At 41.0% G+C, this 20,024-nt stretch overlaps 1 protein-coding gene across 2 annotated transcripts in view; it reads right to left on the reverse strand.

Annotated features, from left to right (window-relative positions):
• Positions 1 to 20,024, reverse strand: part of rptor (regulatory associated protein of MTOR, complex 1) — a 198,889-nt gene that overhangs the window by 128,924 nt on the left and 49,941 nt on the right. For both annotated transcript variants that reach the window (XM_083905920.1, XM_083905919.1), the window contains exons 5-6: positions 7,407 to 7,565; positions 5,560 to 5,706 (exon numbers count right to left, since the gene is read on the reverse strand). In XM_083905920.1, the coding sequence (XP_083762046.1) occupies positions 5,560 to 5,706; positions 7,407 to 7,565 (306 nt within the window). The remainder of the gene's footprint in view (positions 1 to 5,559; positions 5,707 to 7,406; positions 7,566 to 20,024) is intronic.

Consider the following 20,024-nt stretch of genomic DNA (forward strand, 5'->3'; position numbering starts at 1 on the left):
CTGATACCCACCCATTACAGAATACCAGGTCCTTTGTGTATAGTGTATTGTGTCTAGCTTGCACCTTCCTGCCACACCAGCAGGGAGCCAGCTCCCCGATACCTACAGTAGACAAAGTGGTGTGAAAGCACTGTCTGAATGTAGAGACTTTGTCTATTGGAGGAATGCGAAGGGGGAGCTGCTCAGACATAAATGTGGAGGGTTCACTTTGCAAGAGATTGTCCTTGGGATCTTGGTCAAAGTCAGTCTTTGCTAATTTATCTTTGGTGAGACAGAGTCATCGCGTTGTCATTTGCTCTCTTTGCTCGACTTTACTTGCTCATTGTTCTGCACGGAACCTCTCGTCAACGGCGGAGATAGAGGCGGTGGACAGCGTCCACAACACCGCTAGTGAAACAGAAACGAAAAATATCAACTTCACTTTCCTTTTTACACACAATTCAAGCACTTTCAATGACCCATGTCTATTTAGGGCGGTTTTCAAAAGCTTTCAAGGATGTCAAGGACCCGTGGGAACCCTGGGAAAACAGAAACGCGGTTTAAAAAGCAGTTTATTCATAAAAAAAAAAACCTGATTCAAGTGTTCAATCCAGTTTAGCTCATCAAACTGTGTGGAGTGGGAGTGGGAGGCTCTGTGGATTTATGTAATGTCTCCTTGCGCCTGTATACACAGCACAGCCTTCACACTCGTGCTCGAACTCCAATAACTCGTTAGTTGACTATAATAAGTGGCGGAGGTGAAGCAGCAGCAGCAGAGGCTCAGATCTCAGTGTGAGACATGATGTATTTACAGTTCTGCTGCTCTATAAGGGGCTGTGCACACAAGCATGAATAAACCATGATATTAAAAATACTCTTCTTAATTAATATGGGGGGTGTGTTCTCTGTGCAACTGTACATGTGTTCTCTATTCCCGATCATCATGCATGTTTCATATCTCTTTGAAAAATCTCGCAGGTGTGAGTGGGAGCCCGGTCGTGGCTGCTGCGCAACGTGGACCCGAGCCAAATCCTCACCGACGGCAGTTCATAACCTCGTTTTTCTCGTTTTTTCCCAAAGAGGGAAAGAGAAATGCCGACTCGGAGACGGAGACAGAAATCCCAAATAAAGCAACAGTGTGTTTGTGAAAAAGGAAAAAACCTGACAAACACCGCCTCCCGAAGGAACTGTGGACAAACAACGCCGCAGTAATCCTGACGGTAAATGCGAGCGGATTGCCAGCAGCAGCAGCAGCAGCTGATTAATGCCAAAGCAGTCGTTATAATTATCACATTAGCATATTGTAATCTCACAAATTATCATGAAAATTGTGGCAGCTTGCTTTTCTCTCTCCTCTCCACTGGGGATAATCAGGAAACTGTTTAACTGCTGCTGCTGCTTTTTCCTATTTATTTATTCATTTATTTATTTATTTTAAGCGATACTGTTTTACGAGACTAATTGTGCGAGGTGGAGCGAGGGGATGTCAGACGTGACGCGTAATTAACGGCACGGAAACAAAAGTCGCTCGAGCCGCGGAGCCTGGACGATTTCATACGTATATTTAGGTCAGGAGAGAGGGAAGCAAGCGAAGCTTTACATACTTACATTTTAAAAGCAATAAAAGTTGAAGGAAATAACATTTTTGCGACTTTTTCAAAATAAAAGTCTGGATGTGTTTTGCAGGCGTGACTTTTGGTAAAAAACATTCGTTAATCTGTCACTTTGACGTCATCTGTGAGGACGTTGCGGGCCGGACGAAACTGGTTTGCGGGCACAATCCGGCCCCCGAGCCTTATGTTGCCCATGTGTGGCCTTAACGCCGACGTGTTTCTTATTCTTGAGTCATCTTTGAGGTGATCATGTGAGGACTTTGTGGGCTGGATAAAACTGGGTAACGCATCTTAAAACCTATTTTTACTGTTTGGCTTTCGACCCAGTATGAGACGTTACATATAGTTTTATTGTATAACCTGTTTATTTGTGTTGTTTTTATATTTTCTATAGCATTTGTACGTCTCATTTATTTATCTCTGATGTACAGCACTTTGATTCAGGTTTTGTTGTTTTTAAAGTGCTTTATAAATAAAGTTGGATTGGATTGGATTGTGTGCTCTACAACAGAGCTCCAAACGTCACATGACTCCGCCATGTTGGCAGGAAAAAGCTCGACGGGATTCTTGTTAAATTTAACTAATTTTGTGCAAACTTGACACTAAAAAGTATAAATAAAGAGCTAAATTGACTCTAATGTACTACTTAATTTACCGTAAACAATCAGAGACCTCCTAATTCACAGCGCACACACAAACATACATGCATTTCCTCTCGAGTGCTAATGCAGTGCACACAGGAAGTGATGAGATATTTAAAAGGAAGCACTCAAAGCACACGCACACTGAGATTGTGAATGACTGACTGACTGACTGAATGGGGGGGGAGGAGGTTGACATGCGGCTGTGGCGGAGTGATAAAACGCCTCCTCCTCCTCCTCCTTTCATGTGATATCTTCACCTCTTTTGTCTTCTTCCCTTCATGCTCTTCTCTTCATCTGCACCGCTGCATCTCTGCATCCCATCACACACTCTCCCGGGGATGACATCGAGCCTGTCGTGCTCGCGAGTGTGTTCCACCTGGGAGCGGAAACCACCACCCGTGACGTATGTCAAGCGTAAAGAAAGGGGGGATTCGTGTGTGTGTGAGGCAGGCGGATGGAGGGATGGATGGGGGGACTCCCCGTCTGCATCATCTCCTGAATGATTCAACAAATCTCTGAAAGTCAACACCTCCATCTTGGTCTTCCATTACCCTTCCCCATTAAACACTTCCTGTACGAGTGGGTGAGCAAAAAAAAAAAAAAGAGTCAAAACTGCCTGTGGACGTTATGTAACTTCTCCTGCATTTATAACCGGAGGGGCCTCCACCTTTTTATTTCCCTGCTGAAACACACGAGTCAAACTCCCCGAAGCGTGCACCTTTTGCGCAATCATTCAGCTAACGGCCTCAGAGCGCTCACTCCGCTGCCGCTAGCAAAGAGTAAATATTGTACTCGTCCAAAAACAGAATATTTCATCTTACACTGACAACACCTAAGGTTTGAGGCTGAAGTTGGACCTTAACAACGTCAAAATACTGTACTTGATTTATGCCGCCATGTAAACAGAACAATGCTAGCGACTTGGGGTCAACTAATATTGCTAGTTGCTAGTTAGCGACCGATATCTGATATTTGGAGCTAGTAAAGATGTTTTTTACAAATGCCAACAACACAAAACTTTAAGTAAAAGCACAGTCATAACTTGACTACAATTATTTATGCTGCCATGTCGGCAGGAAAATGTCCTTCATAAACAGAACAATGCGACTTGGGGTCGACCAACATTGCTAGCTGCTAGTTATTGAGGTCGATAACTGATATTTGGAACTAGTTAAGATGTATTTTTACAAACGCTAACACAAAACTTTAAGTAAAAGCACAGTCATAACGTGACTACATTTATTTACGCCGCCATGTCGGCAGGAAAATGTCCTTCATAAACAGAACAATGCTAGCGACTTGGGGTCGACAAATATTGCTAGTTGCTAGTTAGCGACCGATATCTGATATTTGGAGCTAGTAAATATGTATTTTACAAACGGCAACACAAAACTTTAAGTAAAAGCATAGTCATAACGTGACTACATTTATTTACCTGACAAAATCAGACTTGTGTCACAAGCAGGCTGTTCACGAAAAAGGTAAAAAGTGTTGATTTGTGCCTTCACGAGATTAAAATACCAGACTTTAGTTTATGGATTAAAAACAACGACCAACACTTACATGAAAAAGATGTCAGTTTTCCACAGAGCAGGGGGAAAATAAAGTATTTGTCAGTCATGACATGATGCCTCCACTCTCTTTGTCATTTACCCGGCTAATACAGTCTTTGCTGAAACTTCTCCGTTAATAATTGAGATGAACGACACTGTCGTCCTATTAGAAATTCACATTACATGCCACAGCCAGATGAGGAAAGAGGAGAAAAAATACTCGGAAGACTTGATCTGGGAGTTCCCCCCTCTCTCTCTCTGTGTTTGTGCGGTAACATTCATCTACTCCATTTTAAAAATGTATAAATCCTGGGTCTGATGACACCAAGTCATCCAGATCCCATAAGAGGCTTTGCACACGGAAACCGAGGAGCCGAGGTAAAGATTTTCATCGCATCAGCGTTTTCTCCGCACAGAAACGGTGATTTGGAAGCACTTCAATGCAAGTGGGAAAACCTTAAAACGCCCCTCATTTGGAAAAAAAAAAACAAGGGTTTGCTGTGTGATAACTTTGACCTTTGCCACCGTTTCTCACAAATTGGGGTGTCGCGATTCTCCAAATCCTGGATTTCCAATTTTAAGGTCACAATTCATTTCAATTCAGGAAACACCTTTGCAGTGACCTGCTTGGCATTCCGTCGCGTTAATTAAATGTTTAAATCCAGGGTTTTTGCACCACTGAATAAGGTCACATGTCTGATGCTACAAACACTTCTATAGCTCTAGTGTTAGCTAGCTTTAGTAGAGCGAGTTGAATTTTGAGCAAATTTTCCAAATGAGGGCAGAAGAGTTGGGGTTAGGGTTGTTGATAGTTTCGTCTACGTCCCAACCTAACCCTTACCCTACGTTGGCAGCATCTTCAGGTTAGCAGGAGGCGCTAACGTGTACTCGTGCTACAATGGCTTCAATTGGGGGACGTGGTTAAATCCTCGATTCCACAATTTTTTGCTTACAAAAGTCCAGATCGTGAGTTCGTTACGATCCAATACTCGATTTACAATCGCGATCGTGACACCGCTACTCATTAGTAGAGGTTTTCTAGAACTACGTGGACAACTGCGGAGAAGAGAATACAGTTTTCAGTGTCATATGATGTCATATGAAGACGATACGCTTCCTGTTTTTTTAAACGATGCGTTCACGGCCGCGGGTTTTTACACCGTCACACAATACGACGTGCTATAACATACCACGCGAACGTGACGAGGGAGAAAAAAAAAACACAAATGCCCGGCCCACGAGGATAGTGTCGGGGAAATATCCATGTTAGCATGGACACAGGTTCCTTCTGAAAGAGAGCTGAAAATGTTGTCTGAATACATGTTTATAAATGTAAATATGGTCGTATGGGTGTAGCCTCTCTCTCTCTCTCTCTCTCTCTCTCTCTCTCTCTCTGCATGTGTGTGTGGGCACCACTGGTTGTATCAGCTTGAGATGATTTCAAGCTGAGAAATCATGATTCCACTCTCTGCCAACACTTACATCACCTTCATAAATACTGCAGAGATGCATGGTGTGAGTGTGTGTGCGTGTGTGTGCTGTTTTTAGTATTTGCATGCTACAAATCAGTCACGAAGAACTCACAAATACCAACAGTCACCGACCTCTTGTTCCTATGTATGAAAGGGTGAGTGAATGGGTAAAGCAGTGGTCGTCACGACTAGAAAAAGTGCTGTATAACGACATTTAGGATGTCCAACTTGTGTGTGTATATGTGTGTGTGTGTGTGTGTGTGTGTGTGTGTGTGTGTGTGTGTGTGCGGCTGCCCACCTCCAGCTCCTGCTCCCTCTGAAGAGCAAACTGCTTAAACGACTTGACGATGATCCCCGCGTTGGAGCAGTCGTAGACGAAAATGGACGGACTCCCCATCCACGTCTGCAGGTCGTAGATGGACAGTGGTATGTACTGGGTGTAGTTCTGCAAAAAAAAAAAAAAAAGAAGAAGAGATATCAGACATGTCATCATGTTATCGCTGGTAATTTACTTTAATAGATCCGTGTTTAATTATTAACTTAAAGTCATCTATTTGATGGAGCGTGTGAAAAATGAGGATGATTATCACGAATCTGGGCAACCACGCTTCCAGGAAGGTGTTAATACTTAATACATAATAGAAAAATGGAGTTTCCTTGCCACCACCACATCCACACCGATGGTGCGTTTGAACCGGCAGTGACACCGAGGAAGTAAAGTAAAACGCAGAGATAAAAGAAAGAGAGGAGAGAAAACGAGGCGGGTATTAGACCCGAGGGTGTGCTGGGGACAAGGAGGCGACGGCTGAGACCAGACAGCGGCGGTGCATCACTGCGAGTGGGTGCTTACTTATCGTGCGAGGCCGCGCAACAGCTTCACATTTTATGCTCGATTCGCGGGGTCGTCGACCCCTCGGCAAAACCGCGGGTGGAGTTAAACTGTGGGCTCGCAGCCTCCGCCACAAGCTGTGGTTTAATGTTTGCCCCCGTGAAAAACGATTTCCCACTTTTTGACCACAAGGAAACCCTTTGACACGCTCATTAGTGTGCTTGCTGAGGCAGCACACTAATGTCCTTCTTAAAGCTCACATAGAGTGGTCCTGTTGCACATATATACGTAAGTTATGGAGGTCTACTTACGTACTTGTTAGCTTGTTTTTATGGTCAAAAACCTCCTAGTTGCTGTTAATGAGCCGATAGAAATCTCTCCTCACTGAAGCTCTCCCCAGCCGCGGTCCAACTCTGGAACGTCCGGCCGTAACCGGTGTAGTGTGGAAATTGAAGATAGTGTTCCTGACCCTTGTCGTTCTTCGGCCATATTGGATTGAACAGAAAGCGAAACTAAACTTTCACAGGTCACAGATCTTCACGAAACTTGACGTACACGATCCTTGGACCAAGCCTCACAAAAGTCACCAGAAGGATTTTCGATTTTTGGGAAGCGTTTGCCCGTCACAGCCAGACTAAATCGGCGACGTAGCCGCCAAACAGGAAGTTAGCTCATATATCAGGAACACTTTCACGTATCGAAACCAAACTTTGTACATGAACTTGGATCGCCAATATTCAAGTTGATTTTGCATTGGGTTTTTTTCGACCACAAAATCCTTGAAAACATGCGCTAATCTACAACATTTAGCAGAGGAAATGTCTAAATGCTCACTATTTAACAGTCTGGTGTATTTAGTAGGTTAGTATTAGGGGTGGGAATCTTTTACTATCTCCATTTCGATTCCGATTTTTGGGGCTACGGCTTGATTCGCGCTGGCACACAAGCTAGCATCAAAGCCCGACTCAGCATTTAGCATGAAACGGATTTAACGGACATTAAGTTATTGTTTTAACCACCTTTAGGTGGACACGGGTATAACTTTTTCCCTCGCAAAAAATAATAAAAGTCAAAGAAATATTACACAACACACTTTACAATCCGTAAAGTGTAACCGGACATAGCCGGATATAGCTCCCAAGAATAAAACGGCTAAGCTAACCGCAGAGTCTGCAGATTTGTTGGTTATGCTTCATTCTGCTTTGTGACTGTCCACATTTGAAAATCTGAATGTTTGACACAAACCTTTGCTAACCCTAACCTGATTACTTTTATATCGACACACAGTATTAACATGCGTTTGTGTTCGTTCGTACCTTATTAAAGACCCAGATTTCCCCGTTGACCGTGGGTCGCGGGACACCGTGGCCGTTGTAGTGGAAGAGGACTCGCTCCTCTTTGGCGTTCCTCCTCAGCGACGTGCACAGCTTCTTCACGTCGTCCACGGTGGGATCCAGGGTCTGTTTGTAACGCGCCTGAAGAAACGAATGACAAAAAAAAACATGTTTAATTACGACATATTTACAAACTTTAAATGCCAACAAATCCTCAGATACTCTCAGAGGAGTGTGATGAATCATTTCATCTCTAATTGTCACGTTAACAACGGGATATCTGCTGTTTTAGTGGAGAATGAATGAATGTATCCGACACAAACTTTGATTTATTTTGGTTTGCGGACAAAAGACGACATCATTTCAACATTTTAGGACATTTTATGGACCGAAAATCCAATAATCGACAATAAAACACATCGTGTTGATTGTCGTACTGCACGAGGTAGGGCGATGATTGATATTTTGACTCACCTAAATCAAAAGATTGTGTCCTACAATCAAGGTTTTGTGTCTAATATAAAGTACATTAAAGGGATACTTGAGTAAAAGTACAAGTATGTGACCAGAAAATGTAGTTGAAGTCACTTTTTAAAAAACATTATATAATTAAAAGTCTCAAAGTACATGATATTTACTGTTATTAAGTATAAAAAGTCATTTTAAAAAGTGAGCAGTAAGGATTGAGCCGTAGTGGCTCAGTGGTGGGGCGAGTTGTCTTTCAAGTGGAAAGTTATGGGTTCAATTCCTGTGTCCTTGAGCAAGAAATCAAGAAAAGCTCTTCTTCTTCTTTTGATTTTATTTGGTACGAAATAATAATAAAGTGCCGATTTATTATGTACTTAAGTAGTATTTGTACTACACTGGCTAAGGACACCTTATAAGACTTATAAGGTGGTACAAGAGAGCATGTGAGGACGCAGAGACGTACCGCTGTTTCTCCTCTTAATTATAGACATTTCTCAAAAAACGGTTTCAAACACTTGACATGTCACATCACTCATGTTCCCTCCCAGCAGCTGACGCAATAAGCGAACTCTCCGTTAATCGTCCACCGCTATAGAAAACAGCTCGACATGTCGAGGTGACCTCGAGTCGATGGGGGCCAAGTGGAAAAGAAGAGGTTTCCTCTTTTGCTCGAGGAAAGTCAAGTCGACCCTCGTGAACGTTCTTCCAAATTAGGCAATAACATTAGACACTCGGGCGTCGCTTATTGTCTTAGCGTCTGTGTCAGCGACGACGTGACTAACGCGCTGACAGATCGGAAGATACGAGTCAGGCAAAGACGTTCTGCTGCTTCTCAACATGCCAAAAACCTTTCAAAAGGACGAGAGAATGAAAATGTCACCAAACACGAGGTTGGAAAGCATTTTTTGTTTCGTGTGGAGAACTCAGTCCAACACAACGGCAAAGTATTGTTCGTGGTCTCGCAATCGAGGGTGAACTTTTAACAATATGTTAATGGAAGTCGGGCAATAAAACCCCAACGAATCATCATAACACTTGTGCAAAAACTCATGAACGGTGCTGTTTTTAATGAGCTTCACTGCACAGCTCTTTGCAGTGAACTTTTTATACCACCTGAGAAAATACCGAGCTGGTGCTTCACACAGTGAAAATTAGGACATGGGCACAAACACCAAGGGCCGAAATCCTTCAGATTACTACTATTATTCTGTCATTTTCAAGGGGTTAATGGGCATAAAAACTCTAGCCCCCGTCAAGTTCGAGCGAATTCACAAATCCATCTTCCAAATCAGAACTGAAAAAAGTCACAATTCTTCTGAGATTAAAGTCAGAATTCTGTGGAAAAAAGTCAGATTAAAGTGAGAATTCAAGATTAAAGTGAGAGTTCTGGGGGAAAAGTCAGATTCAAGTGAGAATTTACAGAAAAAAGTCAGTTTAAAGACAGAATTCAGGGAAAAAAGTCAGATTAAAGTCAGAATTCTGAGATTAAAGTCAGAATATTGGGGAAAAAGTCAGATTAAAGTCAGAATTGTGGGAAAGAAAGTCTGGTTAAAGTCAAAATTCTGAGATAAAATCAGATTAAAAGTCAGAACTCTGGGAAAAAAGTCGGATTAAAGTCAGAATTCAAGATTAAAGTCAGAATTGTGGGGGGAAAAATCATATTAAAGTCAGAATTCTGGGAAAAAGTCAGAGCCAGAATTCTGAGAATCATAACTTTGACTCAACACATAAGATGACATATTTTGTAAAGCCTGAAGATGTGACCTATAAACACACAGCCCAGGATGTCCATATAAGGAGTTGTGTATTATTCCTGTGAGATCTAAAGGTTAAAAACGAATCCTCCTAAACTTCCAAATGCAAATGAATCGATAAATTCTGAATTGTCACAGCCAGGTCTGCTATATTCCACACAAAAACCCAGAGACAAGTGGTGACCGTGTTGCTTTACTGTTGGCACTGTGCTGCCTCTGCCACCTGCTGCTCAGTCACCATCACGCTCCACCGCTGCGGTCACAGTGAAGGCAGCGTGATGCTCATTCATGCAGCCAGGAGGAGGAGAATCAGCGAGAGGGAGATCGGTGGATTGGTTTGTGCTTCTTCACTTCACTGAAGAATGACTTTGACTGTTCATGGACGGAGGGCATAGACACAGAGGTGTCAAACAAGTTATGCAACAGAAACGCACCCCGGTTAGTCCAGTGTGAATCATTATCACACTTCTGTTGCATAACGAACATGCCTTTCACCAAACGGCCTCCTGTCAAATGACTGTGAATCACAGGAGAGCAACTCGACATTGTTTGATTAAAAAAAGACACAAAATACCAACATATCGTCTCAAAGACCTCGGAAAACCAACTTCTTCTCTTCAAGCTCTGCAGTTTCATGTTCACATTTGGTTCATATACCGATATTACAATCAGACAGAGTGACTTTATAGTAAAAAGATTTAAGTCGATGATTCAACAGATGGATACAACTGGATTTAAGGCATTTCAGAAATTAGATTAACGGCATTTTATTCCCCACATGACTTTCCTGCAGGTATATTTTGTAGATTGGGATATTTTTCAAGATTTTGTGACATTTTGGAATATAAAAAAGTATTCAGTTTATTTTACATCAAGTCAGATTAAAGTCAGAATTTAAGATTAGTCCGACTTCTTGGAAAAAAGTCAGATTAAAGTCAGAATTCTGAGATTAGAGTCAGATTAAATTCAGAATTCTGGGTTTAAAGTCAGAATTCAAGATTAGTCGGAATTATGGGAAAAAAAGTCAGATTAAAGTCAGAATTCTGAGATTAGAGTCAGATTAAAGTCAGAATTCGAGATTAAAGTCACAATTCTGGGAAAAAAGTCAGAGATTAATGTCAGAACTGAATTTCATCTTGGAATCTAAAAAAGTACTCTATTTACTATTAATAACGTAAATAGTTGGGAGATATATCTAGACCAAGGTTATTTTACATCCATTTAGCAGCTTTTCAATATATGTAACTTTATATTTTATTTTATTTAGCCGATGCACAATCACCCCAAACCAATTTACATCTTCTTTTAGAAGTTAGAGTTGTTAAAAATGTCAACATTTTTCAAGTGAGCCTTTAGAATCAAAGAAAAGTGGGACTGACTGCCATTATTGATTAAACTCTCCATTATTTTCTCAATGAATCAGAAAAAATCCAGAAAACTGTTCAATTTTGAAGTTGTTTTTCCCCCAAACTTCAAACTAAAGAGCTAAAAAGTGTTGGTTTTTATCCACAAATATTTCAATTTTACCGTCATAGAGAAACAGAAAAAGCCTTAAAATATAACATAAAATCAGTGGACCATTTGTACTTTATAATAAAAATCCATTAAACTAATGAATCATTAAATCAAATTAGCTGAAGATGATGGTAATTGAATTCATGACTGCAGATGAGTAGAAACAGAAACTTTTTTTTGGAACATTTATATCAAATTTTCTATGAGATTCTCCCTGTTTTTAAAAAGGTGCCAACAGTGTTGTTTTAAGCTTTAATAACAACTCAACAATGTCCTTGGTTTCATTCTGCTGTGATTAATTTGATGTACGCCGCCTATTCACAGCAGTAATTTCATCAGCGCAGCAGAGTGGTATCAGCCTCTCGCCGCCCTGCTGCGACAAACTCTCTCTTTACCAACAGAAACACTGTTTTCACTCATTAAATATTTCCTCCGGCGTCCAGCTGATTTCATTTATTTTTCCCCATCCCTGTTCAATTACCACCTGCAAAACTCTTAACTTTCCTGCTCTGATGCGACACATTCATCCTGTACGTCTCGGTTTTACTCTAATTATATTATATTTACCCAACTCTGAAACGAACATAAAAAAATGGATACATTTCCGTCTTAATTTCAACGAAGTTTGACTGGCGAGAAGTTACCGAAGAACTTAAAGCTGTTATTACAGAGTTAATGGCGAGAGAAAAACATGGCAGCATCCGTGTTTACACTGGAATCCATTAAGACTTCCTTCTGCTCCTCTTCATCATTTTTTGGTGGAAAAATGCTGACTTAATGTTAGAACTGCTGCTTTTTTTCTTCTTTTTTTTTCAATCTATAGTTAATCTCTTCTTCTGGCCACCAATTCCCCCAATGCACCAATCCTCGTCTGTTTGAATTAGCACATTAGCATCAATTTATTCAATATTTTTTATTGCAAGAAACTCGAAAGACATGTAGATAACTTCCTCAGAATCCCTTCAAAAACAGTCTTAGAGTCTTAAAGTTGCTGCTCGACACACAGTGGACCCAGCATTACTCAGAGTAGCTCTCATGCACTACAGTTCTCTTGCCCTTTCACTTACTTTGTGAGCACATTTCGAAGAGCCTTACCGTTCTCGACAAATCATCAAACTTGGCGTGCACATCGGAAACCTGCGAAAATTGCCATGTGTTCGAGAGCGGCTACTGTTAGCCGCCGTTACTAGACGGCCATCGTTGGCTCGTTTTCCATCGCTCTGCATACGTCACATTGGTCTGATTGGTTGTAGGCCTATCCAATTGCGTACAGACACATTTTCATCATATTGCACAAGGAAGGACAACGACATATCACCAAATCAATATTTTTGACCAACCCCTACGTCCTCGGCTTCATCCATATCAATCTGGACTAATATCGAGATGCAGCCGGGCGTTAAAATCGCCCCAAAATGACCACAAAATTCAAAATGGACAAAATATGTCTCCAAGAAACTGCTTAGACTTTCAGAACAACAGGTTCCGTGGGCTGACTTTAGGAGGCCCCAGCGACTAACAATAGAATACAAACATTTGAATTTTTCCTGAATTTCAGGCAAACTCATGGACGTTCAAACCCAGAAAAAGACCTTAATATTTAGTTTATGGAAAAGTAAAAAAGCTGCAGCTCTGTGATCCCGTTGACATGTCAGTTGTATTTACGACTCTTGAAGCGACCCAGTAATTCATGATCCGTGCCTCTTTCTGTGCTACAGCTGTGTGATCATTATTTAAACGAGGCTAAATGTTGTAATCCTGATTTAAATGCCGCTACATGTTAAGTCCTAATTATCATTCGCTGAGGTTGCGGTCCCGCGGCGCTTCATCGTTGTTCATCGCGTCACGTTTTGCAGCAGCGGAGCAGCGAGCGCGTACCTTCATCAAAGATCATCTCGGCTTCCTGTGTCTGGATGAGTTTGAATTGCGGTAGCGATATCGATAGCTCGCAGGCCGATTCAATTTGGGCATAATCGGATAACGGCGCCTGAATTCAGAGAGGTGCAGCACTCTCATCCCGTTGATACTGAGAAGTATCGGAATGGAGAAGAAAAAAAACGGCGTTAGTGAAGGACCTGCAGTGATCCAGGTTGAGGATCTGAAATCTGATTTGCTACGAGAGGAGGAGGAAGTGGAGACGCAACTTTGGAGCTAAGTGCTGAATCACACGAGGAAGAGAATAAGAGGTGAAAACAGCCAGGAGGGGACGAGTGTTTACTCTTTCTTGATCGTCTTTATTCTTACAGTACAGTTGTAGATGATAATTCAAATATCATCTACAAAATATCCATAGCCGTGTTTCCGTCACGGTTTGTAGCCGCTTCAACAAGATTACGGCCGGTTATTTTGTACGTTCCGATCTGAACACGTCATACCCTACAACTACAATCTACAACAGACATTTTAAAGTAATTAAACTGCCCAGCAGAGGGTGCTGCGAGTGCAGCTCGCCCTGTGTATCCATGGCCTCTTTTCTCATTGGAAGAAGAAAACAATGTTGTTTTGTGTTTGTTTTGATCAAACTTACAATCCAAACCCCTAAAAAATCCATTCAAATTAAAAAAATATACTGCCTAGAAGCACAACAGATTATCTAAAGGCGTTATTGTGTGGTTCAACAGAGGGCGCTGTGGCCTTGGATCCATTTTGAATTCTCTCTTGGCCAGTCAAAAAAGATGTTTTACTGTGAAAACGAGCTAAACTGCAACACCAAGGCATTCCGAAAAGCAGCGGGTGGAAGTATTTCTAAACTATAGGAACAGATCTGCGACTAAACGTAAAAATAAGAAACAAATAATATCACGTGTATATGTGTGTTTGCAGACAAGTAGAGGGATCCAAACATCGTATACGTATACCATATTGCGCAAACTACTTTTGAACTTCATTTTTGGGTGAAACAAAAATCATAGCCGTACATTAAATGCACATAAAAACCACACGACTTCACTTCAGAGAAGAGACAAACATGACAAGAATAATATGACAACTTTATTCCCTGTAGACAGGAAATTAACGCGCGTTCATTCCAAAGTGTGTGTATAAAAGTGACTCATCTCCTAACATTAATCACCTTGTTCTGGAGGGGGAGCTGCAGCCTCCCGCCGAGACCAAATGTCTCCCCATCAGCAGCTGTCTGTCAAGTCTTTCCCTCATTCAACCTCTGTGAAACACCTCGATTGGATCCATCAAGGCCACGAGAAACAAACTCCTCTTAAAAAAGGTGTGCTCTTAAGTGTCCCGCTCTATTGCCATTTATCACGGTTGTCACTTCCTGGGACCGGGCGACCTTTTCAAGGCACCGTAAGCATTCAGGATGCAATTAAAATACACACCGTCGGAGTTAAAGTGCAGTCGGAACCATCGGGCCACACACATTGTGTAGTGACGGCAAACAACAACAAGGTGCTAGTGGTTAAGTGTTGAAAGTTTTATGACACAGCAATTCCGTTACAAAGAGTAGACGTCAAGAGATTATCGATAGTTTGACGAATAAAAAGAGCTAGGAATAAATATAATCAAAACCTAGGGCTATCGTGCGTAATTGCAAATGCTCGACACACTGTGGACCCAGCATTACTCACACTAGCTCTCATGCACTAAGACTTTCTTGTTCTTTCACTTACTTTTTGAGCATATTTTGTTAAGAGCCTTATCGTTCGCGACAACTCAACAAACTTTATAGTTAAAAAGACCTTGGCACATTTTGTGTTCCCACTAGCCACGTAGCCTCTCTACGGCCATCATATCCATAGCCATTACGGTCACTCTACACCCCGACATGACTGGAGTTGGGAGGGTTCTTGTACAGTGCTTTGTTGGTTTGTGGAGAATGAATCAGCCAAACCGATTTATTGGTTGACCTTTAATAGCAAAATAATCACGTGTGCATGCATTTATTTAGTCATTCAGTGAAGACCAATACAAGTCCGAACATGTGACGTTTACATACGCACATGTACACTGTGATCAGGAGGGTTGCAGCCGAATAACAAGTGGGTTTTCTCATCTTTTCAGGCGACTAATCAAATTGCCAGATGAAGAAAAACACAAAGAAAATGACGTGACAGCGGCAGCAGCCACTTGTAGTCGGAGACGGGAAATAGAAAAACTCCCGCCTGCGTCCTCAATCAGCGTGTGAGTAGCACCGGGGCTTGTTTAGGATGTGAAGTGAAGGAACAGAGGGACAAATGAAAGACAAGTGGAAAACTAAAGGAAATCAGAGGGAGTCGAAAGATTAGAGGAAGTGCTTCAAAGCCCCGTCTCCTCATCACAGACCATCAGCTGTCCTCTAATGTTGTGGGGGGGTTTTTTCCCTCCACCTGAGCCGATCTGATCTAAAATATCAAGGGTCAGAATTGCCAGTTTTAATCAGCGCACAGTCTCTGTCACATCAAACGCGCTTTATTATACATATTTTACAGCAGGATTTAGTAGGCTGCCCACTGATAAAGGTTGATGTTCTAAATATCAGTGCATGGTGAAGGCAATTAATGTTAATTACTCAATGTAGTGGTATTAATTTTGAGTCCATAAAGGCTAAAATGACTCATGGTGGAATAATTCAGGTGAGATTGTCCAAACAGTCCAGCTCTATATTAGCCTATTGTATTGTTTTCATTGTCCAGTTACTACAAATAGCTTTCTAGCGTCACACACTGTTTTTACGAACACAGTGGGGTAAGACAACAACAGTAAATATGCTCTGGAGACCGAGAGTAAATCACGCTGAAGGATTGATTTATCTTCTGTTGCTTGTTTTCTGAAGAGCTCAGGCAGAAAAGAACACAAGACAACACTGCAACTGGACGCCATCAGTCACAAATAACAAGCCGAGTCTTGGAGTGAAAGTGAAGGAGGAAGATACGTCCTAATCCCCGACGTGATCCGCGCAACAATTACCGTTATCAGAGGACGGCGGTGGATACATTCGTTTTGTTCCGTTCGTGTTAACCGACGCATCAATCTCTCTCCGGTAAAGCTGTGGTTCGTCTTTATAGGCGATGCCAACTCACTAAAACGACACTCGAAACAGTCGGCCTCGGCGACAACTGTGACAGAACCAATTGTAAAGGTAAGATTGTGTCATGTACCCAAGCAAACGCGACACAAACAGTGACGCGTCGGGGAGATTAGACCGCGACGGGCTGTCACAGTCGAGCTAATTAACGGGAAACACTGTACATCTTTAACATTGTTGGTGGTATAAACACATTTCACGCAACGTGACAGATGTAAGAGGAACGCGCCAAAGCACTTTTACCCTTTTCTCCATTGATAGTAGTCAAAAAGAGAAGGGAAAACAAGTAATTTACCAAGGCACTGTTACTAAATTAATATAGGAGACAGTTTATCAACAAGAGTGACATTTGATTGTCACTCGGAGATTGAGCTTTTTTTCTATTAGAGCCCTAAAGATCTGGGTATGCTCTGCCAAAACAAGTCAAACGATGGCCCAATCCCAAATCTAATCTCTACCCCTACCCCCCTGCTATTTGGAAAATAGTTACAAGGGGCTGTGGTTTAAAATCGACGCCTGTGAAATGTGCGAAATGTCTGCCAAATCTGTTCGGAGGCCAACCAAGGATAGAGAATACATTGAGAAGACACAAGGGGGCGACACAGCTGGTCAGAAGAAGAACTCCTTTGAACAGTGACACACCAGTGTCCTCTAAATGTGAGTGCGATCATCACATCTGCGACTGTCCAGGTGCAAAACGTCAACATGGCACCAGTAAAATCTCAACTTTACGGGCAAAGTCATGATCGGTTGCCAGAAGACTGAAGAATCATTTTGGTTCGGGAACAGAAATCAAACATTTTCTGTCATGACTCATGTTGGAACAATTCTGGTGAGATTGTCCAAACTTAGTCGGGTGGTACGGGTGGGTCTAGCTCCACCAATACCAGACTGTACCAATATTCTGGTACCGATAAATGGAACCGTTGGAGCAGTATATTTTGGTACTATTCCTAATGGAAATACTAAAAAAAATAAGTACAGAACCTAACCTTAGGCACGGAACTACCAACGACAAAACTGAGTCTTCCAAATCTATTCGGAGGCCAACCAAGGATAGAGAATATATTGAAAAGCCACAAGAGGGCGACTCAGCTGGTCACCAAAAGAACTCCTTTGAACACTGACACACCAGTGTCCTCTAAATGTGAGTGAACATCGGTGTGATCATCACATCTGTGAACTTCCAGTTGCAAAACGACTTTACGAGCGAAGTCGTGATCTGTTGCTAGAAGACTGAAGAATCATTTTGGTTTGGGAATACAAATGACTTCCAACAGTCAAAAGTATGATCTAAAGCCAGCAATGGGAGGAGAATTCAGTTTGATATATAGCAGCTTGGCTTGGAGTAAGCAAGGCCTGTGTGGCAGTTGTCTTCATCACATCTCCAGTGACAGCAGTCCTGCTGGGCCCCAGTGTGTCCAAGTCCTGAGTCAGTTCACAGCAGGTCGGATGGAGCAGAGGGAAAAGAGGACACGTCACCTTTTCCATCCTGCCAAGCACACACCACACACCATCACCATCACCACCACCGGAGACCGCATTACCCACGCAGCCATTTCTCAGTCACGGCCTCAGAAAGTGTGGACGACTGCACATTTGAGGAGTTGTAGTCCAAAAAAAACCAAAACCCAATTCTAAGATGGTAAACATTCATCAATGTTTCAGCATGTTGTAAATAATGGTAAAAAATGGGTCTGAATACAATTGGGGAAACTTCTAATGGTACATTTTACACATATAGTGACTGTGCTTTGATTTAATATATATATATATATACACACTACATATATAGATATGTATGTATGTACATGTATATATATATATATATATATATATATATATATGTATATATATGTATATATATATATATATATATATATGTATATATATATATATATATATATATGCATACAAACATATGTATATACATATACACATACACATATATATATACATATACACACAAATACACATATATATACATATACACATACATGCATACACATATACATACATATATACACATATACATATATATATATATATATATACATACATATACACATACATATACATACATATAACTACGTGTATATATATATGATAAGGTTTGTCAATTACTAAAAGAATCACCAGCTATTTTGAAATTTGGGAAACATGGAGCAGCACTTTCTGGGATGCATGATATTATTGAAATGATATAGACAGACGTTAGCGTTAAAATGTATTATTGGATTATAAACATATGTCCAGATATGACTAATGATAGCACCCTCTCCAACTGTTAGGATATTGGCAAAAAGTCCAATATAGTATGTAAAAAAATTAATGAATTAATGAATGATGACGTGGTAATTGTGATTTTTCGGACAGTTATTGTTAATTTTCGTCCCTTATTTGAACGATCGACAGTCGTCGTAAAATAATGGCGACGATGGTACAGGAGCAGTCATTTGGTCCTGGTGCCTGTTCTCCTGTTTAAGATGAATCAAACACTGAGAGAAAGCAGCAGGAGTCGGAACACTTCTGCCGCAGCTGACTAAGTGACATGAGTTGTGTAACTGAACAGAAGGTCCAAACGCGCCAAGTGCTTGTGTACTGTATGTTAAACAGGGCGCTTCGATACAAACTAGATCTCAAACACAAACTTGTTTTTTTTTTTTTTTTCAAGTGCACAGTTTGTTTGATGTGACCTTTCAGAAACTGTTTCAGAGCCACATCCATCCATCCATCCATCCATCGTCCACCATCATTTTTAACACTCAGGCCTTTAAGGCTTTGCAGCGACGGCTTTCTTGCTTTTCAACCGGGTGTTAGCGGATGAGAAGTTGATGGATTTTTTTTATTTTTGCTACAAATAATTTTTATTTCCTTTACAGCTTTTGATTTTAGAGTCACTACAATGAAAAGACGTCAAGGTCATTCCACCGTGGCCTTTGCGGTGAACTCGATGTTCGCTCTTGTTAAGCTTCACAATAACGCGGCTGTAACAAGCATGCTGAACCACCAAAACAACTTTATTTAGAAGCTTGCAGAAAAAAAAAAAAAAAAAAGGAATAAACTCATAACAAAAGAAGCAAATCAGAAAGTCATGCCTGGGGGTAACTGCGAAAAATAGATTATTTTGTGATTCATGTTAATCTTCCACTAAAATTCTTACATTTATCTTTCATTATACGCCAGTTCTTGTATGCACCGCAGAGACTTCTGTGAATCGTGATTGTCCGCTCAAGTGGACGATTGAATTGTTGACTAAAAACAACATAAACGGCCTATGCTCACACCGCCCTCTGCAGGACAACGTGGTACATAAACCTGTCTGTGGCGCTTCTAGGCTGTGTATTTTTAACTCAAAAGTTCAAGTTTGACTTATAATCTGTGACTATACTGTAGAGCTGCTCTGCAATGTCATATTAGATTAAAAATATATATATATTGATATTTTTCATTATGAGCCAGGTTATAGAGATCCAAATTTTGTACAATTGGGAGCACAAATTGAATCAAATCAGAAATATTATTGGATTTTAGGGGTTACAATTTGGAAAATTCCTTAATATTTGTTATGTTTGGTAAGGAGGGAAGTCAATGTTGGCATATCATAAAAACTCCATTGAATAAAAATGGATCAAAATTAGTGTTGCTGCCTTTTTTTTTGCCACTGGAATGGAAATAACTTAAATTTTGTGGGGGGTTTTGCTTAAAAAAAAATTCACAAAAACTGGCATTTTAGGGGTTAAAATTCTGAAAATGCATAATTTTTGTTATGTATGGTAAGGAGTGAAGTTAATGATGGCAATAATCCATTGATATATTGTTTCTATGGCAGTCTTGGATGGA

The sequence above is a fragment of the Microchirus variegatus genome, assembly GCF_963457635.1.
Source record: "Microchirus variegatus genome assembly, chromosome: 19".
In the NCBI taxonomy this organism is placed as follows: Eukaryota; Metazoa; Chordata; class Actinopteri; order Pleuronectiformes; family Soleidae; genus Microchirus; species Microchirus variegatus.